The following is a 25,972-nucleotide window of genomic DNA, read 5'->3' on the forward strand; positions in this document are numbered from 1 at the left end:
GTGTAGTAGTAAATAATAGGTGATAAGAAAAAATTTTCAAATAAAAGATCTATACAAGGAAAAAAAAATTTTCTCATTAACTACTATTTATCACTCCATACCCCACACTCCACATCTTATAAAAATATTTACATATTTTATGAAAAATATCTTCATTCTATTAAAAAATTATAAATATAAGGTGTGAAAATGAAGAGTGATTCATAATAAATTACATATTAGGAATGAGGGTTGAAAATATTTCTAAAGGAGTAATGTTACATATGTTGAGAAAAAAAAATGTTACATATAATCGTGAAGCTTATAAACGATATATAATTATTTTAAAAAAGAGTATAATATATTATTATAATTATTATTTTTTATATAAATCTTATATTTATTTATTTTTTTCAAAATAATTACACAATACTTATATAATCTCGACTGCAACTATTATCTTCGAAAATAGGAATGATGCCATTGCCAGAGGATGCAATCGTCATTTGTGAAAAGCATAGGGGAGTTTCTGGTCATTTTACAGGAAGGCCTTTGGTCAAACTCAGCTTGAAAGCATCGTCCCTTTGCATTGTTAAAAGAACCAGCTTGACCAGTTCCCCGTTCGCCTCATCACTCGCGCACTCACCTTCACTGTCCCAACTCCAACTCCACCTCCGTCAATGGCGGCCTCTTTTACAGCCCTTGTAAAGAAACCCTCTCTTGCTCTTACTTCTCATTTTCTTTTTCCTACACTTTCTCGGAAACCAATAGGAATTTAGTTTGAAATTCCTTTAAAAGAAAAACTACATATTTCTCGTCCGATTCTTTCTCTCTGACACGGTTTTCTTGGACTTGCAGCCGAGTGTGGCGTCGCTACCCGGTCCACGAAAGGGCGAGATCGGGGTTCCGAATCCCACGTGTAGTTTGGTTAAGATTCGGAGTTTTGCGTCGCCGTCGGACATTTCACAGTCTGCATTGGGCTTCGCCTCCCGGTCTTTGCTTATAACCCATTTCAAATATTCGTCGTCGAACCCTTGTGGGAGGAGGCCCGTCCTTCGTAGCTCGGTCAGGGCCAGTGCTGAGGTTAGGGTTTTCTTTCTAATGCATTTTCTGTTAACTCTCTTGGTTGGTGCGGATATGGCAGAAAGTTTAAAGGAAATTTGGAGGAAAGAAACAAAAATAATTACTTTTGTTCTGATGCTTCTATTTTGTTTGCGGATGTTATGCTAGCAAACCGTAATCTAGTCTACGTATCAACGTTTCTAAGATTAGTATCAATCAGAATGAATGAACTCGTATATTTGCTGGATTTCGAAGTGCTTTGCCAACGACGCTTAAATGTGGATTAGTGGGTTAGTGAGAAGTTTGAGGCATTAAGAGCTAAACGTTGTAGAATTGTGTGCTCTGTTAGCGAGCTTTCGTCTTCTCTTCATTCGATTTCAGGAAGCGACTTTACAATCAAAAGTTACCAACAAGGTGTATTTTGATATTAGCGTTGGGAATCCAGTAGGGAAGCTTGCTGGAAGGATTGTGATCGGGTTGTACGGTGATGATGTGCCCCAAACGGCAGAGAACTTCCGTGCCCTTTGCACAGGTTGTTTTATTAGTTTTTTGGTGGTACAAGTTGAGTTTTCTTGCCTTCTTTCAGTTATCTTATTTAGGTGACCTTTTTGGATGCATTTCATTCAACCTTCATTCTCTCCATTCGGTATGCAAATTCACTCTGAATTATCAATCTTGTATCTTGATTAGGAGAGAAGGGATTTGGGTACAAAGGTTCCACATTTCATCGTATAATCAAGGATTTCATGATTCAAGGAGGGGACTTTGATAAGGGAAATGTGAGTGCTTTTCTCACACTTCTACATTCATGGATAATTTTTTGTCCACTGCAATAATGACTGCATCATCAGTATCGTTGGTTTTTTGTTGCTAATCTTTTCAATCAGGCTTTGAATTGACAAAAAAGTTCAATAAGATTTAACATAAAAAAATTTCAACCAATTTGCAGCATTTGAGTTTGTTGGCCACTGTAATAAAGCATTTTTTGGGCTTTATATAGATTGGTAAGAAGCCAAGTTTTATAGAAGAAGAAAGAGTCAATTCAGCTTGTTCATGGCTCCCTCAATGTTTTCCATTGTGAAATATAGTTTTGTTTCCCTTACTGTTTCCCTTACATCCGTTTGATTTAAACCTCAATATATAATTTATACTGGGTTCTGGTAAAATGATTTACCTGAGTATTCAAATGAAATTCTCATTGGACTCTAGCATCAGAGTGAGGTTCATATGCTTGACTGAGCAAAGTGTTGTTCCAACTTCTTAGGGCAAGTTGCATGGATTTCTTCTTGGCCTTTATTCTCTTTCCAACGCTGAATCTCTTTATCACATTATTGGTCATTGTATTTCGAACAAATGCCAGGTGTCCATCTTGTGTTCTGCTTATGGAAAAGGAAAAGTTAATTTTTTTTTTTTTTTGATGTCGGGGAACCTCTCCAAGGTAGGGCCCTTCAGACCCACCTCTGCAGAGTAAACTCCGGTCCCCTGCACCGCACCCTCGGAAGTTTTAACGTTTTATTTTGTAACCTTTGGTTCTGTTTTAATGGGAGTTCAAGCCTGAACTTATTACTACATCCACCAGCTAATTCTACTCAACTCAAAATTTGTGTAGGGTACTGGAGGTAAAAGTATATATGGTCGGACATTTAAAGATGAGAACTTCAAGTGTAAGTTAATTTTTACTCCTCATAACACTGTTGCAAAAGGTTGGGACTCTGTCAATTGAAGCCCACCTTAGATAATGCTTGTGGTCAACTCTTCAAAAAAATTTTTTTTTTTTTTTTGACTGTGCCCTTGCACAACTTAATGATAATTTGCAGTGTCTCATGTTGGACCGGGAGTTGTTAGCATGGCAAATGCAGGCCCCAACACGAATAGGAGTCAATTCTTCATATGCACTGTCAAGGTAACTAAACGTAGTAGAAGCCTTCTATGATGCTATTTCTAATTGGCGGAGAAATTTTAAATGCTTTACTGTTATTTGTTCCTATGTTCTTTTGTTATGGAATTCTACTTTAGAGATTCGAGAATACACATCGGAAATATATGTTTCTATGTCTGTTTGCTGGTAATGTAATCTCTGAATAAAAATGGGCACCAGTTGCTAGTTTGTATATTCGAATGGCAGAGCAGTTGACCAGAAGTGCCACTTTCGAACCCAGAAATAGATAATTTGCAGGAGGCGGTCAGCTAAATTGTCCTGTGCAAGCCCTATCAGGGAGGATTAGGATTTTTTTTTTCTTATTTTGTTTCTGAAGTACTCTTATGTCGGTTATTCTTCCTTTCTGCATTGTCTACTACCAATACAGGTATCTTCATAAGCTTTTGGCTGTTGAATACATACTGGACTGCTGATTTGAACTTTAATTGAGTGCCCAATTAAACAATACCATTTCTATATCTGTGAGCTAGTTTGTTTGACGGAACGTCGCATTTGCTTAGTGATAGTGATCAGAAGATCATGTCATGTTATGGCTTTCGTGACGTGAGTTATAATATCTATATCTGATAATTGGCAGACATCATGGCTGGATCAAAGGCATGTTGTCTTTGGGCAAGTTGTGGAAGGCATGGATGTTGTTAGGCTAATTGGATCCCAAGAGACCGACCGAGGAGACCGTCCTAGAAAGAAGGTGGTCATTGCTGAATGTGGTGAGCTTCCAACAGTCTAATGTGGATGTTCCCAGCTTTTATCTTTTCCTTTGCTTCTTTTAGGAACTGTTGGGGACTATGGTACCCAATTTAGAGGACTCTTCTTTGGATTAGTTCTGCACCAAGGGATTTTTTTTTTTTTTTTTTTTTTTCTATCCCATAAAGAAGTAAAGTCCTACCATTAAGGTGCGGTGTTTATAAAGAGATGAAATGAGATGAGATGAGATAGTTTAAGTTGAAAGTTGAATAAAATATTATTTTTTAATAATTTTATTATTTTGAAATTTGAAAAAGTTGAATTGTTTATTATATTTTATGTGAAAATTTAAGAAAATTGTTTTGATAAGATGAAACACTTTCTGTGTCAAACACTTTTAACCAAAGTTGAGATCTTTACACAAGGTCTAGAGTTGAATACGGTAGAATTTTCATACATTACGTGCAATTCGAATCAGATGGCAACGGGTTAATGTGAAGCTTGACGTGATTTATTCACAATTCCATTATGCTTTGGTTGAATTAAGCTTATTTTCTCATTTTGCATGTGGTAGTGTACGAGGGCCTAATAAGTATGAATCCCAAACAGCCTACTTCAGTGAACTCAGAAACGCAGCTTTTGTTGGGCTCGCCAATCTATCCAAAACCGAATGAACCTTTCAATGGGCCGGAGCCAGCAAGCCCGTGTTTTGCTGAATGCCGGCCCATATGAACGTGTCCTCCAATGGATAGCACGGAACCAGTTTTAAGCAAATGACAAGATTCCGTTGTACAAAAGATAGTTAATTTATTTTTCACTTGTGAACATTTATTTTAGATGTGTTGTTAAATTGATCTCAACTCATCTTAAATTAATTATTGATGGATTTTTTCTACTTTTTCAGTTTTCTATAAAAAAAAAAAGTTAAATATATCTTAATCTATTTCATATATTCAAATACATATCAATGTAATTTACAAAACACTATTATTTACGGATTAACTAAGATCATCTTAGAATCTAAGCGCAGCCTTAAAGTATATTTAAGAAAGTTAAAAGCAGAACTAAGACTATCTCGATTCCACTAGCTTTTCTTTTTTGTTTTAAATTTGGTCTACCTATTAGATTGGAGAAAAAATGTAGCCAAGATTATGGGGGGAAGAGGACAAAGCTCTCACGTTTTCCACGCGATGTTCCACTGAAAATGTAGGGTTCATTTTCTCCACCAAGTTCTTGCTCCAATATGGTTCTCGGTGGGCTAATGCTGCTCCACATGCATTTCTGCGTAATTAGTACAAAAATCATCAATATTGTAGGATTTATGTTACAAAGACTCAATACACTTGACCTGTATCACTTCTACGAACAATATTAAGACATCTAGATCGATTTCTTGTCATAACTTTTGAATCTAGATTTACACGGCTTCTCCGATATTTATTTAGTAGTAGTACCCTTAATTTGTCGCACGTACTTTAATCTCTATCTTTTTCTTTAGAAGAAGAGATATTTTGGTTCTTCAGGGCTGTCAGCTGTGAGTGGGATAAGTATAGGTTCAGTCCAACCGACATAAAAATAAATGTATAAACTAATATAATTTGATGTGATATGTTAGATTATAAAGAAATTTTTATATACTAGATACAAATAGATTACATAAAAGTAAATTCACAAACTAAAATAACTTGATAATTATGGTAGCTTGTAAAGTTAATTTTATTATAAAATAGGTCTAACGGATACTATTATAACTTTGTAATTTCTTTTTTATGTAATCTATTTGTATTTGTAACAGTTCTTAATTTTTATTGTAAAGTAGATTTAACATATCATATAAAATTACACTAATTTATAAATTTATTTTTATAGAATCTACTATTAATTATTCTCAATTAGTTAAATGGGGCGAAGACTAAGTTAGTCTGGTTGGATAAAAAGAACGAGGGAGTTCATATGACATGCGGGAGAAACTTCTTCATTACATGGGAAAATGGAGTATTATATATACGTGGAACAATTCTATGTGCTATAGGTCAGATCACTATAGACTTCCATGTTATTGATTGCAGATGATAAAGACCATTATATTGAAGGCAATTTTATAAAAACTTCTTAGATATTTTTTAAAGTATGAATAATATGATATTTTTTTTATTTTAATATATAATTCAAAATATCAATTTTAATTAACATAAATTCTTATAATAAAATAAAAATGCTCCAGACAACGTGACTCACTGACTGAGGTGGCCCGTAGAAAGTTAGAAACTAAAAAAAAAAGGAAAATCAAAGAAACGGAGATCCGAATGGGTTTCTGTACAATCTTTTGGGGGCCCCACACAACTACTCTCAGTGGCCACAACATAAGACAGGGATACAAGCCCCACATGTACAGATAGCTTGTTGTGTAACTAGGATAGTGCCACGTGGAATGGAAGGTGGAGATCAATCACGTGGAATTGGAAAACGACGGGACGTTTGGTTGTGGAGAAGCGTGACGACCCCTCCCTCAATTTTCTCAGATTTTGTCGGTGGACTTTCTGAATATAATAATAATAAATAAATCATTATACAGTCATCATGGTGCTATCAAACCAGTGGATACCTAATTTCTTGATAATGATTTGCCACCGTAAACCAGACTTTGTTTTTGTCTCTGTTACTTTCCTTTTTTGAAAATAAAAAGATAATTATTTTTTAAAGTTCGAATTGTCAATGTTATGTCATTTTATATATCCACCAGAAAACATTGTTAATATATATTTTAAAGAAATAAAAAAAATTCTAAAACTCATCAATTCCTTATCCTAATCATTCTCAACTAATTAAAACTTTCTACATGTTAACCCCTTTTGGTAATGAAAATTGGCTTTTGGAACTGAAGGTACCTCATTTGTTTTTGTCATAAAACTCAGTGGGTGCCACTCAAATTGTCACTTTTCATTGTACTTTAGACTATAATTAAAGACTTAAAATGGTAAATAATAAAGATTAAAAAGAAAAAGCCCCTTATAGCCAGAATCTATATAACTAAGGGCTCATTGGATATTAAGAATATCTGTAAATATTATTAAAATGTATTATAAATTGTAATGAAATAGTTTGAGTAAAGATATTTTATTGAGTTTTGAAAAAATTATTTGAATATAATTTTTGTTTGTAAGTTTGGAAAATTTGTATTTGGATAGGTTTTTTTTTTTTTTTTTTTTTTAAGGGTCTATCAAAGTTGTAATGATTAAATGGTGATTAAATAAAAATGTTGAATTTTTAAAATTGAGAAATGTTTTGTGATTGAGTATATTTAGAAATGAAATATTTAAGAATATCTAAAAATACAATACATGAAAACAATCGTATTCCCAAACAGGCCTAAGAGTTCAAAGAGTAAAGTTGTCTTTAATTCCGGATTCAATTGAAGTCAAATTTATTGGTATAACGCATTTTAAGTGACTTTTCATATCAAATAATTAAATAAAATATCAATTAAAATGTATTAAATCAATTAATATATATAGTTAAAGACGATAGCATTCAATATTTTTTCAAAATGAAAAAACAATGGATAAAGTGAAGCATCATGGTTGTGGAAAGAGTGAGTGGGGATCAAACAAGTTGTATAGGCAAAATATTACAAACAAATGATAAACGAGTATGGCTAAGAATGGAATTTGGGAAAGAAACTAGAAAAAAGTGACGGCTAGTTCTCACACCACTGATGATGATGCAACGCGGAATAGTGAGTACAGAGAGCTGGGAGAGGCTACCGTTCCGGTAGTGACCTTACCTACCACAGAAAACAAAAGAAATTGGCTGGAATGAAAACTACCTGTGAATAACTTTTGCACATGATCAATTTGATGAATGTTTATTGCTGTGTTACTACTATACTGCCACCCAACTCAATATCCATTTTGGCGGCGTGCTCATCTGTATATCAAGGGGTCGGCGCCATCTTTTTCATCTAATTTTTTGGATGAATATCGTTGCCCCCTTCCACAAAGCAAAAGGCAAATTCATTGCTGTAATTTGAGCCAAATCATTGACATTTTTTCTTGTCATTTTCACCTGCTACATCATGTTTGATGCCGCACAATAAAAGAATCGATTTTTGTTATGGTCCGTATTGAACGAATAGTTTGAAATCAGGATTCTGCCACGCGCAGGAGAAGAACGACGTATATATATATATATATATATATATATATATATATATATATATATGTGTGTAGAGAGAGAGAATGTTCTAAAAAGCAGTGCATCTGTATTATACTGAATATAAGATCTAGTTTGGTTACACAGATCATATGAGATGAAAGTTAAAAATTGAATAAAATATTATTAAAATATAATTTCTTAACATTATTTTTATTTTTGAATTTGAAAAAGTTGAATTGTTAAATTGTATTTTATATGAGAGTTTGAAAAAATTATAATGATGAGATGAATTGAGATGATTTGTATAACCAAAGGACGCCAAGAGACCAAAATTTGCAACCAAGGAAATGTGTACACACAACATTGAAAACAAAATGCAGCAGCTTAAAGAACTTTATATACGCGAAACTTTACCAGATGAAAGCTTTCAAATTTAAGACCTGACCAAGATCAACAAGGTAGTCACCTTAAACCTTTGGTGTGTGGTTCTAAAGCATCATCAACAGCTACACAGATATTTCTTAATATCTACAGGCACTGGACAGAACTTCTTTTATATATATTAAAAAAAAAAACCATATCAATGCTCAAGAACATGACTTTATCAAACCCAAGTTATATAGGAACTTCTCTGATCTGGTTCGGAAGAGATTACCCAAAGAGAATCTCACACTCTCTTGGGTTGGGGATTTTGAGCAGGCATCATCCTTCACATGTAGTATTTTTAGGCCAATTTCCTGTCGAACTGCCTCGATTGTTTCACTCTTCACAGGATTTCCTGATGCATCAGTCACATAAAAAGCATTTACAGCTTGGGAACCCCTGGTGGTAACCTCGGCTCGGGTAACTGATAGACCATTTTCTCTGAATATGCGAGTAACATCAGATAGAAGGCCAATTCTGTCTTCACCGCAGAATTCTAGTCTTATACCCTGTATCATATGAATATGCATTAACATCACATAAAGAGTTGGACAAGTATTAAAAATATGCATAAAATTAAATCCCACCAAGCTTTTACCTCAGAAGTTCGCCTCTTGATAGCAGCCTTCAGGCAATGAATTACCCTTTGCCTCTCTGCTTCAGAACTAATAGGGCACCCATCTGTATGCCTGATATAATATTCCTACACAAGCGAACAACAGTGAGGTTCTTTACACCAGTAGTCAAGCACCTTCAAAGGGATTAATGAATTTGACAACAATGAGGAAACAAATAAATTGTTCATTAGTAAAAACATTTGAGAATAGCGTTTGACATAGAAAGCCAATGATTTCAACTCAAGTGATAGTAAGCATTATCAACAACAAATGGAAGCAAAGCAATCCCACGAAATAAAAGACAACCTGATAAGCCTCTGGTCCTTCAGCAATGACAGTTCCATGGTATACCACGTATTGCATATCCGTCAATGTGCATACAGTGTCAAACAGTAGCTTAGGACGGTCAGGGCTCCTCAAGTTCACAACCGTATATCCCTTATCTGTACAATTCTCTACAGTTACAATAAGTTTGCTCCGGTCACTAGTTGGCACACAATCTGCGTAATCCATATCATAATCGCGATCAGCATACATCATTTGATGAAGCCTCCGTTCCTTATGAGTGGAACCGACCGAAACTGCAGTGTTGGCACCCCGTTTATCTCTATCCCCTTTTAGCACATAAAGAAGAAGTTGCTTGATCTTAGCAAGCCGATCAGGATTTTCAATTGACACTCCAGTTACCACGTCGGTGATGTAAACAACAGATGCCATTCTTGAGTTATGGGTCCAGACTTCTGCAGCTACCACATTACATTTGAGGTCAGCAAGAACAGCAAAAACCTCTGAGAGCAGGCCTGGCCTGTCTCTTCCAGTCAATTCAATTGTTGTGTGTTCCGTGGTAGCTTGGACACCCACGGACCTTCTCAAGGACCGAAAGCTATGTGCCTTAGGTCCCAGCAACTGTAACATGAAAAATTACCCATCATCTAAAACGCGTAATTCACATGGCTTCAAGCAGAATATCGCTAAATAATTATATTACAGATCCAACAGCAACCACAGCCTCTTCTTTGCCAGGCCCTATCAGTATCTATCTAACAGTTGATGTATTTAATCGAGGATGGTGATTAAATATGATGGCACTATCTTCTATTTAATATGTCTACGTACCTGTGTACGGTTGATCGACTAGGTTCCTTCCATGACAGTTAAGCATTGAATTAAGAAATTAATTTGCATAGGGATGAAATATCTTTTAATTTGGGAATTTTGCAGGACTACACAAACCAATAAAAGAAATACAGTAGTAATTGACTACATGTTTTTTCTAGAAGCATATTTTTTTTCTAGAATCGTATCAGTCTAAAAATTATTCAAGGAACTTCCTATTTGGTATTAATAAATTTAAAAAAGGGATCTGGTTTCGCAGATCTACCTGTTGAATTCGTTCGGCAAGATCATCTTCAAACAGCTTGTTCCCATTCTGATCTGTGACATGAAATACTGCAAAGAACAAACGGAAATAACGAAAGTTAATCACACCACAAGTTCAATGTCGTAATATATTTAAATTTAAGAATCAGAAATTAACCATCCATGAACCATTCCCCATCTGAAGATATGTAAGCTCGACGAATTATAAGATTCAAGTCAGTGAGAATTTGAACCAACTCCAACAAACTCCCACGCTTATTTGCACTATCAACCTGAAAATTCACATAAAAACTCATTGTAACAGAGGGTCTCTTGAATTGCATACAAGATAAACAAAAAGAACTCAGAGAATTCAATCAAATACCTTAATCAAAGTTGCTTTCCTGCTCGAGGTATTATCAACTGTAACCCTGCAAATTCCATAATCAACAAGGGTCAAAATCACAAATACAAGTTACTAAAACCATCAGGCTCGACCCTTTCAGCACGACAGTGGAGATTTCGAGAAAGAACCCGCGTATATTCAACAAAAGACCAAATTGCAATATAAAACGGAACTCCGACACATATCAAAGGAATGAAACACCAAACAGACTGAAAGAAAGTACCTTGGAGGGTTCATTCGAATCACCAGCTTCTCAAACTCGTCATCCATAACGATAGGAGAAGACCAACAATCCATTTGTAAATGATATTCAGAAACACAAAGCGAAGAGCTTGAAAGAGAGGGAGAGTGAGAGTTGGGGGGGGCGTGAAGAGAGTATCTTTCTCCTCTGGAATCTCTGCTCTGCTGGTTTCCTTTCCTTTATTTATTATATTTGTTCTCTCTCTCTCTCTCTCTCTCTCTCTCTCTCTCTCTCTGGCACTTTCTTTGTTATGCCTTTGGATTCTGATATCTGAATCGGGGTTGTGGTTTGTTGTAATGTGTAGTTAGTTGGGTGGTGGTGGCTCTTGAGCTGGACGAAGAGTTTTTGGAGGGACATACAACAGATTAACAATTAAAAGAAAATGTAAATATACACATAAAAAAAGAAAGAAAAAAAAGAAAAGAGAAGCGCATGGGACTATCATTCTGGCCTGTCCCGGCTAAAATGGGCCCCATCGCTCTCCCCCACCCCCGCTGTCTAGGGCTCGTGTTCTTGTTATTTCACAGGCGGCTCAAATCTTTTTTCTTTTTGGTTAGGACTTAGGCCTGGAGTGTGTTTTATGATATCAGCTTCTGATCTTTAGGGGGCGCTATTTATAGGGTCTATTTTCAGTTTATTATGCACTGAACAAGTGGGTCTTGTTTGGTACTATATGTCCCCCCCACCCACCCACCCTATGTTTATGGGCTTTAATTAATTATAGGTATATCAGATATCAGTTGTCAAATGAGATGTAGTAAGATTTTGCTTTGCTTTTTTTGGAAGTCATTTGGCCTAGGAAACACCTGTCACATTTATTTATCGTTTGAAGTTTTTTTTAGTAGGATTTTTGTTCGGCCTTTGGGGCACCCCCAAGTACAGATCAATTTTGACTTTGTTTGGACTACTTGCTGCTAGAATCACTTCTGGTCCTATGCAATTTCTCTCACTCAGCTTTATATTATTATCGCATTAACCATCAATCAGAAAACAACTAGACTAACGAAGTTGTCCCAATTACATATTTTCTGGGTCAATACAATCAAGAAAAGGACAATTCTACTGGTAATTTGAGTTGAGAGTCAAAAAGGAAGGGCTGTTGATGAGACATGGAGGCTGCGATGGCGCAAGATGCTCCCGATCTAATTGAACAATAACCATCAAGGGAGATCTTCGTTTCTATACCCTTGTGTTGGGAAGCAATATATATATATATATATATATATATATATATATATGTATATATATATATATATATATGTATATATATATATATATATATATATGTATATATATATATATATATATATGTATATGTATGTTGGAAAGGGTTCGTGACAGAAAAGAGGCAATAAATAGCACCACATCAACGCAATGAAATAAGAGAGGATGACATATTGTACAAGTCTTTAAAGATGTTTGTAAAAAATCATCCTACTTTTCATAATCCTTTTTTTTATTATTATTGTTTCCATCTACTTGGAGATATGCTTATCCATCTCAGTTCCTTGTAGCCTCAAGGTGTGAGGAATACTATATTAGACTAGACAGGGGGGGTGTGACTGTTTGTGGGAGGAATCAGTTCTATATTATATAAAACCTGAGAGATGGAGTCACAAACTTTTGGGGGTTGTGCAGATCATAAAATATTACTCCAATACTTGCTATATTGTTGTCCCATTTTCAATCTGCACCATTTGATCGGTAACCAAGCTCATAAAATAAGTGGCTCATGAAAAAAAAAAAAAAAAAAAAAAGAGGCTCATCTGGGTGATCACGGCCACCCACACACAAATCCCTGTAGTTGTCCAACAGACGAAGTGCAGGATACTTATGGCGTTAGTCAAACAAAAGCAAGTGATAAAATAAACAACAGAGAGATTGGGGAGGATGAAGAGAAAGAGGAGCGCCATAAATGGCACAATGGGTACACAACACAATTAATGCCACTCGTTATGACTGTTTTTGCAAGCACGTGGAAGAGAGAAAAAGAGGTAGCACTTTGATTTACTTGTCTAGGCATTTTGGGGAATGTCACATGCAACATTAATTAACCAAGGTCAAGATCTGCATGAAAAATATTGCAGATAGGCTGAGCGGTTCTAAGGATTTTAGTCTGAGAGACTTGAGCCTGTTCTCGACCATGCATGCGCGTTCGCACTTTTGGCATTAGCTTCTGATTAAAGTGAACAATGTCTTTCAAAACTATTCACATCAAGTACCTATTCATTCATTTTTTGCAAATTTTGATGACGAGATCCATGGAACAGTGATTTTTTGTTTTTATCTGAAAGCGAACAGAGGAGAGAAAAGAGAAAGAAGATTAGGGGACAATATGTCCGTACCAGGAAAGCAAAGATTGAAAGGCCCACCTGCCAAGGCAACATTGACATGTGAGTGGGCTCCTTTTCTTTTACAACACTGGATCTAAAAACGCATGAGATTTGCAGGTTTTTTTTATGGGGAAATAGCTGAGTTTTGGGCAGAAACGTTTGATTGATTGGTGCTTTTTGGATCAGTAATAACAGTATCAACTGTCAAACGTTGGTCCAACCGGCCATAAGACTGTGTCATTTATCAAGTACCCCCTGGATGATGTTGTGATGTTTATTTTAAATATATAAAGACTAATAATAATGTTGTTTGACTTGAATGATCCTCGTTTTACCAAAAAAGAAAAAAAAATGGGAAACATGAGAGGAATCAGAAAACAAAAACAAAAAACAGTGATCAATACGAGGAGGAAAAACATAACCTTGATTAACATATTAGAAAAAATTTATACAATTTTTTACTATTCACATAACTTCTATACTATATTTTTAAAATTATTATTATTATTTTTCCTTTATCAAATATTTAATATATGAATAATAAATATATAAATTGAATTAGTTTAAAAAGAATAAACTCAAAAAAATTAAAAAAATATTAAAAAAATTAAAAATTTAAAAAAATATGGTATGTAGAGATTGAAAAAGTTGTATAGCATTGCTCAACATAGTAAGCCTTATTTGTTTTTACAAATAATTTTGTCACGTCTTATTTTATATAATTATTATAATTTTTTTAAATTTTGATATAAAATATAATAAATAATTAAATTTTTTTAAATTTTAAAACGAAAATTATATTTTATTCAAATTTTAATTTAAATTAAATTAAATAATTAATTTAAAAAAAAAAAAAAAAAAGTCAAAGACATACCCGATTCGTCGTAGGCCTCAACAGGTCCACCACGAAACACTCTGCGCCGCTGACACCACAGCTCTACTAATCCGTCAGGCACAGATTCCCTCATTTCACCCGTTACATCGTTGCCGAGTGTCACATTCTTTGTTTTTTTAATACACATATTTTTAAAATCTGAGAAATATATATTCTTATAATAATAAAACTATAACGTGCACAATTTTTCTATTCTTCTCATAGTCCTATTTAATTTTTTTTCCTTTCTCTCCTCTTTTTTTTATGCATGACTTTTCTCTCTTTTTTTCTTAAATTTTATTCAAGTCTTTTGTTTGTTTTTATTTATTTTTTTAACTTATTCACACATTCAAGAATCATAAAAAAAAAAAGAAAGCTAGATATACTAAATCTTCGTTTTTGTTTAATATGTATATATTAATGTGTTGGGCCTTAAAAATTGAATGGCTGTGATATAAGCAGTGGGTAGAGGTAGGGGTAGGTTGGAATCCCAGAGAATGAAAGCAAAGGATCATAGATTTTTCTTTTGGAAAAAAGAGTGTTAGCTGCAGTCACCGGGGGTGAACTGAGTGAGCCCAGTCTTACCTGTCTGCGTGGTCCAACGTTTTCACTCCCAACTGGACCACCCCTGTTTTCTGAGCCAGCAATTTGGCCACTTGCAACCCCCATCATTCATCGCCACTTTCCTACCTCCTATTTTTATCTTGAAGTCCTAGCTTGCTTTTTTTAATGAATTTTAATCAAATTAACAGGCTGGATTGCATAGGATTTGCCCCACTGTATCACATTTTTTTTCTACATATGGCTAAAGAACGTGTGGTCTTCTTCGTGCGTAAACTTTAAATCAAAAAATGGCGGACATACTATAATTTCAAGATGTATTAGATTCTAAGTAGAAAGAATGATTCTTCAACATCTTTCAATTAAGAGGATTGTATAGGACGGGGACGGAGCTAGGGTTGGGGGGACCGCCCGGGCAGGGGTGGGATGCCATGCTGCCGGTCTGCGTAGGGCGGGTAGCAGGCCTAATTAAACTTATACCCCCCCCCCCCCCCCACGTAAAATATTTTGATGAAAGAATACGAACATGAACATAACCATTTAATCTATAATACAGCACAATTCCCAAAACTGCAAGGCTATGTTTGATGGAAATAGAGCGTTTCAGTTACCATCGCATACAAGACAAAATGCAAAATAGCAAAAGGCTTGGCCACGGTTTTGTATGGGTTTGCTGTATGGGCATGGTGGTAGATGCCAGACAGTTCAGGATGAAAACTGGAACCCAGTATGGTTGGCAAGCCCAGGAAGATTCTAAATGGCTTTTTACTACCAAGTTTTGCATCTTCTTCAGAGAGAACAAACATCATTTTTGAGTCTTCAGCGAGCCCATTACACTTGCCCGCCCACCCTCTGTAAGGGGTTGGAAATATATGTGTCCTTCACCTCTTATTCTCTGCCCCCCACGTTGATCATATTGACAAACGTCTTCATCTTGCATTAACATACAACGTTTATGGGCTCGCTAGATGTAGGTCATCCCACCTCTCTCTCTCTCTCTCTCTCTCTCTCTCTCTCCTAAATTTATTCCTACAATAATTTCAGGTTTGTTTAGATTCCGACTCTTGATATTCTCATTCTATCGTAATTTTTTGATTCTCAGTACTGCCTCGTTTAAATGAGTTGGTAAGATACAGATCTAGGGTGACTTTATGAAACCCAATATGCCTAAGAGGAACTCTTCTGTGATCCTTTTTGAACGGGTAAAATCCATTCTCTATCTCTTTCTACTAAAATCACCTTACAGTTGCAATGACAGGAACCCTAATACGAGTTTTAGACTTTTAGTGGCTCGTTTTCGACATTACTATTGAGAGTCATGCAGTTGAGTAATTTCGAACTCTGTTTGGCATACTGTTTTTCTTTTTTTTTCTTCTTCTTTTTTTTTTTTTTTAACATTTATGCGTCATACAGGAATCAGATCTTTAGGCACTGAACACTTGACCCCGTCTAAAACATGCTGAGCCTTGATATTCCAAGATCATTTTCAGACTGAGATTTTGTCCCGAACAAGTAGAACAATATTGTGAAAGAATAGTTCAAACTAGGGTAAAGCTTCCAGGTTTGAGGAACATTTTCTGCAGCTAAGCAGGTTCTCATCCAAAAGGGAAAAGGAAACAAGAAAAAAGTTATGAAATGACTTTGTTCACATTGGATGCAAAGAAAGGGTATCCAAGAAATCTACCACATTTTGAAGAACTATAAAAATAAAAAGATCATTGCACACCTATTTTTCTTGAACAGTTAGATGGGAAATTGCTGCCTTGTGCAAATTGGAAAACCATCTAGACTGCACTCTTTTATTTATATATATATATAGCTCACAAACATGACTACATCTGAATTTTATTTTCAGAAATAGATCACGTTTAAATCGATATCTGTAAGAGAATAAGATAAAATTCCAAGCAGTACAAGATCTTGATAGCAAATAATGCACCTCAAAATCGTAGGTCACCCTGCGCCTGTGAAAGACCAGAATGAATAGGAAGGTGTTTCAGTAAGCTGCTCAAACGAAAGAAGTTTCATTTGAAGAGCTATAGAAAGAGCAAAACCTGATGTTGCAGACCAGGATGAAAACTTTGCATTATAAAGAAAATCAATCCTGCAAATGAAAAATGCGGTATTGAATCACCCAACACATGAAAAAAAACCCAAGTAAATTCCAAACTCTCTCAACTATGAACTCCTAACACTCATCTAGACTAGCAAGAAACCAGGGCAGTCTATTCAGCTGCTTAGTCTTGGCTATGCTACTTGTCACGATTAATTTCTCTTAGAATCCTACTTCTACTGCCTTGACCCTTCAGAATCATCCTTATCAGAAGGTTCCTGATGTTGATTCAAGGAGCCTGCATCACCACGGCTCTGCCCAATCTGTCTGTAAAACTGGCTCAAAGCTTGAGAATTCAACATCCCAATATGACCATCCTGCGAAAGCCCAAGCTCCAAACCAGGGATTTGACGGTTAGCTCCACTCATAATTGTGGAAAAACTCATTGGGCCCAAATTCATATTAGGAAATTCAAACCCAGGAAACCCAAATTTAGGAAGGAAATTTGAGTTTTCGCTGCCGAGATTCAACGACGACTGGGTTGAATTATGAATAAACCCTGACCCAATTCCACTAATAGAGGGCCACATCCCACTTGGCGCATGAGCTCTGCCCAAATTGCCACTCATCATTGTCCAATTGGTCCTACCTCCGGACCCCATACCCGGTCCTAGCCCTTCCATCTTTGTATGCAAACCTGTTGAAGCAGAGTTACCCTGTTCAGAAACAGAGGCCCCTGCAACCGAAAGAGCCGAAGCCGGAATAGTCCCACTTCCAGTTGCAGCTATAATTGATGGTTCTGCTTGCTGTAAAAGCCACTGAATTGTTTCACCGTCAGATTTGTGACCTAACTCTCTGGTTAACTGGAAAACCCTGGCAGCGCATAGAGCCGGCATCCTTATTCTCCTTCCTCGACCATCCACTTTTTTGTGCCTGTCCTTGGTGGAACTTCTCTTAGGAGCCAACTGCTTCTTGTTATCATCCTTGTTTGCAACCATAATTTGGAAGTCTGTAGACTTGTTGTTCTCCGCCATGTCTGCTTATTGGGGATGAGTCGTGGGGAGGGGGAGAGGCACCTTTTGTCGATGGTGATTTCAGTCAGTCAGGCCTTTTGTTCCAAGAGAACAGGGCAGAGTTGGGGGCCTCTATGATTGAAGAAGGTGACCTCCAAGGGCTTTGATGACCTTTCAATGTCATTTGTCAATGAAATTTAGCTTTCGTTTTCAAAAATTCATATCACAATAATTATTAAGGCTCCATTTGTATTGGATTGAGATAGTTTTAGATGGATTGAATAAAATATTATTAGAATATTATTTTTAATATTATTATTATTTTAAATTTTGAAAAAGTTAAATTATTTATCATATTTTATGTAAAAATTTGATAAAATTATAATAATAATATAAGATAAGTTGAGGTAAGTTTCGAATTCAAACAAAGCCTAAAAATGCTACTTTTTTATTTTTAATTTTTTACACTCTACCAGCCTTAACTGCTAAGATAAAATAATTAAAGGATTAAATTGCGTAATGATTATAATTTATATTATTTTTACATAAGATTATTTTTTATTTTATTTTATTTTTTAAAAAAAGAGACCGTCTTTTCAGTTTTATTGATAATCCTTCAATTTAAAACTAAAGCCATTATCCTCCATACTCTTTAAAAGTAATGCTATTATAATTGTGTAATGGAACATTAAAAATGTACTATGGCCAGATGGCCCACAAATGGCGGAGTAGTGTACATTACATAATAGTATATACAATAACACTAAAGAATTTACGTGATTTGATATTGTAACTATGCCCACAAAGGTTTGTGGAGTTGGTAAATTCACTATGAGTACAAAGATTCTCTCAAACACTCTCTCTAGTCTCTATTTCTATTACAAGGGGAACAAGAAAAAGGAAAGAAAATGAAATGAAAAGAAAAGAAAATAGACATAATTTCCTTTTGTACAAGAAGTTCTACTGTGAGAGATATCCGTGTTTTCTCTCTTATTGGCCAATGTATCTTGTTCTGTTAACTGTTTTGTTTTGTTTTAGCAAATCATGAGTAGGGTACCCCTAGAGTAATAGATAGACAAAAACATTTAGCTTGCATCACAAGGTGTCCTCGGTGGGACGGACCCGCTATCAAGTATTGTCCCCACCGAGAAACAAGCTAAACAGTTGTGTGTGCATATATATATATATATATATATATATATATATATATATATATTGTCTATATATACACACTAGTAAGCGGAGACACGTGCATTGTGTCCAATTGAAAACATATAAAAAATTGATTATTTGTCAATCCATAATAAACAATAAAATGATAATTTAAATTTATATAATTTCTTAATGTTAAATATTAATAGATAGAGTTTCATCTATATTTAAGATTTTATTTTTCATCATAAAAAATCACATTTGTTATATGCAAAATATTGATAACCATAACATAGAAATCTTAAGTACAAGTGGAGTACAGATTTATGTCTATGTTTTTAGAATTTTTTTGTTATTTACAATACATATTATACACATGATCTGTATAATGTTTATAACTATAATATAACGACTTACAAGAACCAAGTTACAATTATGAAATGTATGCATGCAACCGATTTTGTGCTAAAAACGGTGTTGGGTGGGGAATGATAGTAGAAATTACCACAGTTAGATTTCGAAAAATCTCAACAAGCAAACAAACAACCTTTTTATTATAATCTCAACAGTGAGATTTCTCATAAAAATAACATTTTTTATTTTATTTTTAAACTACTTTTTTTTTTTTTTTATCTTTCAATCCAACCCGTTCGTGTTTTTTATTTTTTATTTTATAACAATGTGAATTTTAATTTTTTGACATTTTAAATTCTTAATACAATTTTATGTGCAATTCATATACCTAAATAAAATATTTGCTAGTAGCTAGCTTTACAAACACATAACAATGAGTTTTTATATCATATGAAGCCCAAAACAAAGAAGCAAAGCGGCCTAATATATCTAAGCCCGGAATCATTCATAGAGCCCAATCCATCCACCAGCCCAAACCACAAAATGACACTGTTTTGAGAAAAACTCATCCAGCACGAGCCAACCCATCCCAAACCAACACGACACCGTTTTGAGGAAAAAAACCCCTAACTCAATGCCAGCCCGTATAAATTCTTTATTTTTCTCTCGTCGCCTCTTCCAGATTATTCTTCCCGTCTCTCTACCTCCCTTTCTTTCTTTTTCTCATCTTTCTTCCTCTCATTCTCTCACCTCTTCCAGATTTTTCTTCCAGTCTCTCTCTCTTCCTCTTCTTTTTCTCACTTTTATTCTTCTCTTTCTCTCGTCTCTTCATATCTAAAGCTCTAATTTATCTTCAACTTTGTATATTTTTTGCAACAATGACCCTCTCTCGTTAGGGTTTTTCATGATTCCTCACATTTTGGTTGCAGGGCCATGTTTTTTTTCAAATGCTTACAGATCTAGAGATCTGTAAAAAACCACTAACTCTGCATTTCTTTATATTTTCTAATTTTTTACAAGGTTCTTTTTCGCGACCCTACGAATTTGAACCTCCATCTTTAATGTTTTTTTTTTTTTTCGCTTGTTGTATGTTAGTTTGTTCTTCCTGATCTGTTTTGTTTCCCTCTCTGTGGTCGTTTCTTTATTTCGCATAAATAATTTTTTGTCAACCCACACAAATATAAGTTTCTATTTGAAAGGTTTCATTTTTTTTTTGTTTTTGACTTCGGTTTTTGTGTTCTGGGTTGATTTAGTGATTAATTTGGTTGCAGGGTTTTTTTTTTTTTTTTTTCAAATGCTTACATATCTCTAGATCTGTTTTTCGAATCTGAAAATTTTAATATTTACCTCTTTTTATTTATATATACATTTTTTCACTTTTGTTTGGTTCGATATGATATTTATTTGTTTTTTATTACTCTTAGGTTATATGTTTCAGATCTGAAAATTTTTTCTTCTTCATTAGGTTATATGTTTCACTTTTCTTTTTTCTATTGTTTTTATTTCCCTAAAGATCCGAACAGATCTTCACACACTTGAAGAGACCATGTTCAAATCTGTGTTTTCAGTTTTTCTTTTTTCGATTTATGTTTATTTCTTGTTTTTGTGGAATCGTCTGAAAGGAATTCTCTTAAACTTATGTATTTATTTTTTAGATCTACTGTTCATTTTTTTTTTCTCTTGTTGTCTTTCAATATCTATCTCTTTGATCACAACGGCCTGTCTCACATTTATAGTCTCCTTCGTCTAACAGAAATGATGAATACGGCATACATTGGTTGCCACTTCACTATAGATCTGAGAATTTTTCGCTTCAAATTTGTTGTCCTATATATTTCGATTTCATTCTATTATATTTATTTTTCGGATCTTTTTTTTTTCTTTCTATTCTGAATTTAGTGGATCTAGACATTTCATTTTAGATCACAAAAATTTTACTTCAGATGCATCGTTTTTTGTGTGTTTATCTTTATAAACTGGACATATTCTAGATCTGAAAAAATTTTATTGAGATCTATTATTGTATAAAGTACACTTTTTTTTCTATTGTGTAGATCTATAATTTTGATCTTCTGTTTTGGACCTGGAGATATCTTCACATTTAATTCTAGATCCGAGTGGTTTTACCTCATTTCCCTCTGTTTAATTTTTTTTTCTTTATAAATTTCAAAATATTTATACTTTAACTCTAAATCTAAGAAGTTATGATTCAGATCTGTTGGGCTACAAATTTCCTTTCTTATTTTTTTTTATTATTTCGTTGTTATTGGTTGTAAATTTCTTTTCCTCCATTTATTTTGTTTCCTAGAGAACTTAACAGATGTTCATGGATCTTAACAGGTATTCTCTACATCTAAACGATTTTGTTTGTTCTTTTATTTTAGAACTTGTGTTTGTAGAAGTACAACTTTTTTTTGTTCTGTACATCTTTCGATCTGTTATTTATTTATAAGACTTGTTATTATCTCAAATCTGAAATCTTAGATGTTATTGTCGATAGTAATATTATTTGCTTGTCAGATGTGCAGATTTATTTATTCTTTTTTGTTATTATCTTAAATCTAAAATCTGAGATCTTCTACCTAAGATGTAAATCTAAAGAAAAATTCTATTCATAAGCCTCATACACCACACACCACCCTTTTTGTAGTGTGTGGTGTGTGAGGCTTATGAATAGCAATGCTCAAATCCAAATATTTATATATTGCATATAAATAATGAGTGCTATATAAAAACAGAGTGAGTGCATCTATATATATATATTATATAGCATTTCATCTATATATTGCATATAAAGAATGACCCACTCTGTTTATAGATGCTTTTTATTTTTTGTAGCTATAATTTCTAGTTTTTACATTATTATTCGTAGCTGTACTTTTTTTTAATTTACAATTTCTGCTTTCTTTGTCACGTATATGTCTATTATGTTATGAATTTACATTATAATTTTAGATAGTAAGTATTGGGTCTGAAATTATTGAAGCTAATTTTTTTTAAAAATGAATGTGTATTATTTCATTAAAGCATAGAAAAGTTTATAGTTAACCGAGCACAATACAAACTGAAGTATACCTAGTTGATTATGAAATTCACAACTAAATTTAGATTTCTTATTCTAAATATTAATGTCTAAATATTAATGTAACTTTTTATTGTTGTTCATTCATTTTGACTATTTTTTGATTTATTTCTAGCAATTAATTATTGCATATAAATAAATAACTGAAGAGATAGTCAAAAATATTTAGTTCAGAATAATGAACATAAGAAAAGGAAATAATGAACATAAAAGGACATACCCGAGAAACTAGAGAGCTGAGGGTCAAATTTAGAACACAGAGCGAACAAACAGATTTGTGAATGTTATAACGGGAGCACTCTATTTATAGTAGGGAACGAAGCGGCAAGCGGTGAAAGCGGCGAACATGAAAAACAAAATTAGAATGTGATAAGATCAAAACTGTAGGAAATAAAAAAGATGAATATGATTTCTTTACGTAGCAGAAAGCGGCGGAAGTAGTGGAAAACACTAAAAACAAAAATCACAATCTGATTAAAGTAAAATAGTTGAAATTAGAGAAAAAATAATAATTCTTATACAAAGCGGTGGAAGAGGTGGGAAGATGGGAGAAAAAAAGTCCAGAATCTTATAAAAGCTAGCACAAATACGCGCGCACAGGATAAAAAAACAAAGCAGTTATAAAAATGAAAACGAAAGATATAGACGGCCAAAAAGAAAAAAAAAGGATAAAACTGTAAAAATGAGAACAGAAGAAAACAGAAATCAATGATAGAATGGAAAAACAAATATAAAAGCAGGGGTAATTCTGGAAAAAAAAGTATTACACGACAAAAGGAGGACAACAACAGAAAATGAGGGGCAAAATGGGAAAAAATAGTGGGAGACAGCTGCCTGCTTATTGGCACTTATTATATATAAGATATATAGGAAAATGAGAAGATTACAATTAGTTTACAACTAGTTTACTATTGTATTTAAAATAAATGATAGTTAAGTAAAATTGAAATTATCTTTTAACGAAATGTCACAATTACATTGGTTGATTGAAAATGAATTGTAAACTAATTGTAAAGTAGTTGTAGGTGTATCATTACCCATATATATATATATATATGTATATCATTGCTATTTATAAGTCTCACACATCACACACCATAATTTTTTTATTTTTTTTAATTTTTTTGGTTTTATTCTTCTTAAAATAATTAAATTATTCTACTCATCATCTATATACTACATATTTGATAAGAGAAAACTTAAAAAAAAATGGTGTGTGGTATGTGAGGCTTATGAATAGAATTTTTCATACATATATATATATATATGCAGCACAAGGAAACAAATATGATCAACTTCTCATTTTTATCATCTTCACGCAAATGCCACGACTTGTGTTATGTTTGGTAACATAATTATTTTTATATATTTTAAAATTATTTATTCACATGTTATTTATTATTATTTATAAATTCTTTTACTATTATTTACAAATGATCTGAGATATTCTTAACATCTAAATAGAGCCTCAAATAACAATTCCATGAGATGATATGATAAATTGTAAAATCGAAGTACTTTCTATATGTTCATTGGCAATAGAACAACATGAAGGTGCCACCATGGATCCAGCTCTAATGTCCTAACAAGCAAAAAACAGGAAGTCTCCCTCAATCGACAATTTCACCATTTGATCATGAAAGTAGCCTTGGACAGCAACAAACATCATTTCCTCCAATCCTAGATCGAATTGGACCTCACTATCCTTTATTTTCTTTATGAGAAATGCTTTGGATCTCGAATTTGAGATTCAAAAAGTATCTCGAATGATTTTTTTTTTTTCTTAGGGACTAAAAATGTATTTTTTAATAATGTTATAAATTTTTTTATTTTTTTAAAAATATTTATGATGATTAAAAAAATTCATAAAAATAAAGAAAAATAAAAAAATAAAGCGTACTTTTTAAGATACAAACGAGACATATTTTCGATAAGAGTAATGCTTCTCTTCCTTTATAAAGTGGTAGTACATTAATGTCATTGAAAATTAGCGCAATCATGCGCGCGACCACTGTGCCTCAAAAGGTAACGTGATTTGCTAATAGATTGAGGCCCAATTGGTCTGCATGAACGAATAAGAAAAACGATGTGATGGCTAAAGGGTTTTGGGCACATAATAAGTAGTTTTGTTTAATATGTCAATGAGTTATGATTTAAAAGAATTAAGGATAAGATCACGCATTCTAAAATTTTAAGGTTTATCATTTTTTTTTTTTTTTTTTTTTTGGGGTCAGAACTCGATCGGAAGGTACGTACGTAGTAGGTCTTCGAATACGGATTACGGAGTCTGTTAAAAGTTCAACGCTTGGTGCCATATATGCAGATCAGACATTATTTTAATGTTTATATTTAAATATATCATGTAAGCTGCCAATCATGAAACATGGGCCAGATCAGTTTTGATAAGCAAATATGATTGAAAATTTTGCCAGAAGTTATAAATCTAGCGAGACTGTGACAGAGTTGCTTGATGGGTGCGTCAATAAGAAAATGTTAAAAGAATTTAAAAAAATAAATAAAAACTTGCAAATGGTGGGGAAATTCGAATCGCTGGGAATTCAAGGACACAGAATTCGAAGGCTGGAATAGGAGTCATAGTCCACTCAAATAAAAGAGTGACAACGTTCAATAAAAGCTGAATATGCTTTCACATTAATCTTGCATGCGACAGATTGATTGAGAAAATATATATGTGATCCAAAAAATCACGACTTTTTTATTTTTCCATTGACCAAACATATTAGCAAATGATAAGACTTTTGAAACTTTAGTTATGGCTATAGATCGATACAGATCTTAAGACGATCCTTTTTTATTAAAAAAAAAAGGTGCATTATTTTCTCTCAAAATTTTCTTGGAAGTTTCATGTACAAGGCGTTCATTAAGAGATGACTTTTCCTCCTTTTCTCACTGCTTTTTGGAGGAGAAATCGCATTGATAGTAGTGGGTAGGTGAGATATATTACCCCAAAGGTCTATATTTCTTCAATTGTTTCTGGCGTGTGTTGCCCACTATGATGACAAAAGGGGGCCCTTTAAAAGTTTGCTATTGACATGTTACCCAACGTCTCTTAATTCATATATATATATATATAGCTTTATTATTTTTTTTTTATTAAAATCTTACTTTAGTAGGTTTAGAGACTATAATTTGAAAGAAAGAGATTAATTAAGCTTAATCCAATATTTTTTAACAACATGTCATATCCCCAATCCAATCTCTTTCTTTCGAGAAGACTTTTTCTCCCCCGCGATTAGCCTGAGATTTGAGACAGCTTGTTATCAAAAGTTTTTTATTTTTTATTTTTCAGTAGTACTGCAGTCATGAAATTCTGCTTAGAATTTCCTGCTAAACTTCACATTCCACGACACATGTTTGACTATGAAGTACTTGCAGTACATTGCTTTCACTTAAACAGTGATCTGTAGTACTGGTGATCCATTTGAAGTACCCTCGAGTTTTGTATGATCTTATGTAATATATAGGAGATTGTTGAACTTCAAGGTAATCAGTTTTCATACCATGAGACATGAAAGTTAACCTCAGCTTTAAATTGGAGCAGAATTCTAAGGAAACGTACAGGTTCATCATCATTTGAAATCTCCTCTAGTCTCGGCGACTGGACATAGTTTAAAGCTGTACATGATATGTATTTTGAAGCACATGCATATATCAGGATCAA

The 25,972-nt window shown here is 33.7% G+C and overlaps 3 protein-coding genes across 4 annotated transcripts; 1 reads left to right on the top strand and 2 right to left on the bottom strand.

Annotated features, from left to right (window-relative positions):
• Window positions 1-512: 512 nt before the first annotated feature.
• LOC121256518 (photosynthetic NDH subunit of lumenal location 5, chloroplastic-like) lies at window positions 513-3,875 on the top strand. Of its 2 annotated transcripts, none has more exons than XR_005939017.1 (7): window positions 513-683; window positions 838-1,062; window positions 1,423-1,573; window positions 1,732-1,820; window positions 2,651-2,705; window positions 2,859-3,045; window positions 3,313-3,514. XR_005939017.1 is itself a non-coding variant. In XM_041157347.1 (7 exons), exons 1-7 carry the CDS (start codon window positions 660-662, stop codon window positions 3,708-3,710), a joined length of 783 nt encoding a protein of 260 aa, XP_041013281.1. In that variant the 5' UTR covers window positions 527-659; the 3' UTR covers window positions 3,711-3,875. The 2 variants fall into 2 exon arrangements, 1 of the variants encoding a protein (XP_041013281.1); XM_041157347.1 differs by lacking the exon at window positions 3,313-3,514 and adding an exon at window positions 3,558-3,875 and having other exon boundaries at window positions 527-683; window positions 2,859-2,944.
• Window positions 3,876-8,185: 4,310 nt separating this feature from the next.
• LOC121256533 (ACT domain-containing protein ACR4-like) lies at window positions 8,186-11,338 on the bottom strand. Its single transcript, XM_041157374.1, has 7 exons — window positions 10,851-11,338; window positions 10,607-10,652; window positions 10,400-10,514; window positions 10,244-10,311; window positions 9,169-9,768; window positions 8,844-8,948; window positions 8,186-8,754 (listed from the first exon to the last, which is right to left on the bottom strand). The coding sequence occupies exons 1-7, from the start codon at window positions 10,922-10,924 to the stop codon at window positions 8,410-8,412; spliced, it is 1,353 nt and encodes a 450-aa protein (XP_041013308.1). The 5' UTR covers window positions 10,925-11,338; the 3' UTR covers window positions 8,186-8,409.
• A 5,131-nt stretch (window positions 11,339-16,469) lies between these two features.
• LOC121256535 (transcription factor TCP20-like) lies at window positions 16,470-17,852 on the bottom strand. The gene has a single exon (XM_041157377.1). The coding sequence runs from the start codon at window positions 17,721-17,723 to the stop codon at window positions 16,926-16,928; it is 798 nt and encodes a 265-aa protein (XP_041013311.1). The 5' UTR covers window positions 17,724-17,852; the 3' UTR covers window positions 16,470-16,925.
• Between the last annotated feature and the right edge of the window lie 8,120 nt (window positions 17,853-25,972).

Source organism: Juglans microcarpa x Juglans regia, chromosome 3D (assembly GCF_004785595.1).
Source record: "Juglans microcarpa x Juglans regia isolate MS1-56 chromosome 3D, Jm3101_v1.0, whole genome shotgun sequence".
NCBI lineage: Eukaryota > Viridiplantae > Streptophyta > Magnoliopsida > Fagales > Juglandaceae > Juglans > Juglans microcarpa x Juglans regia.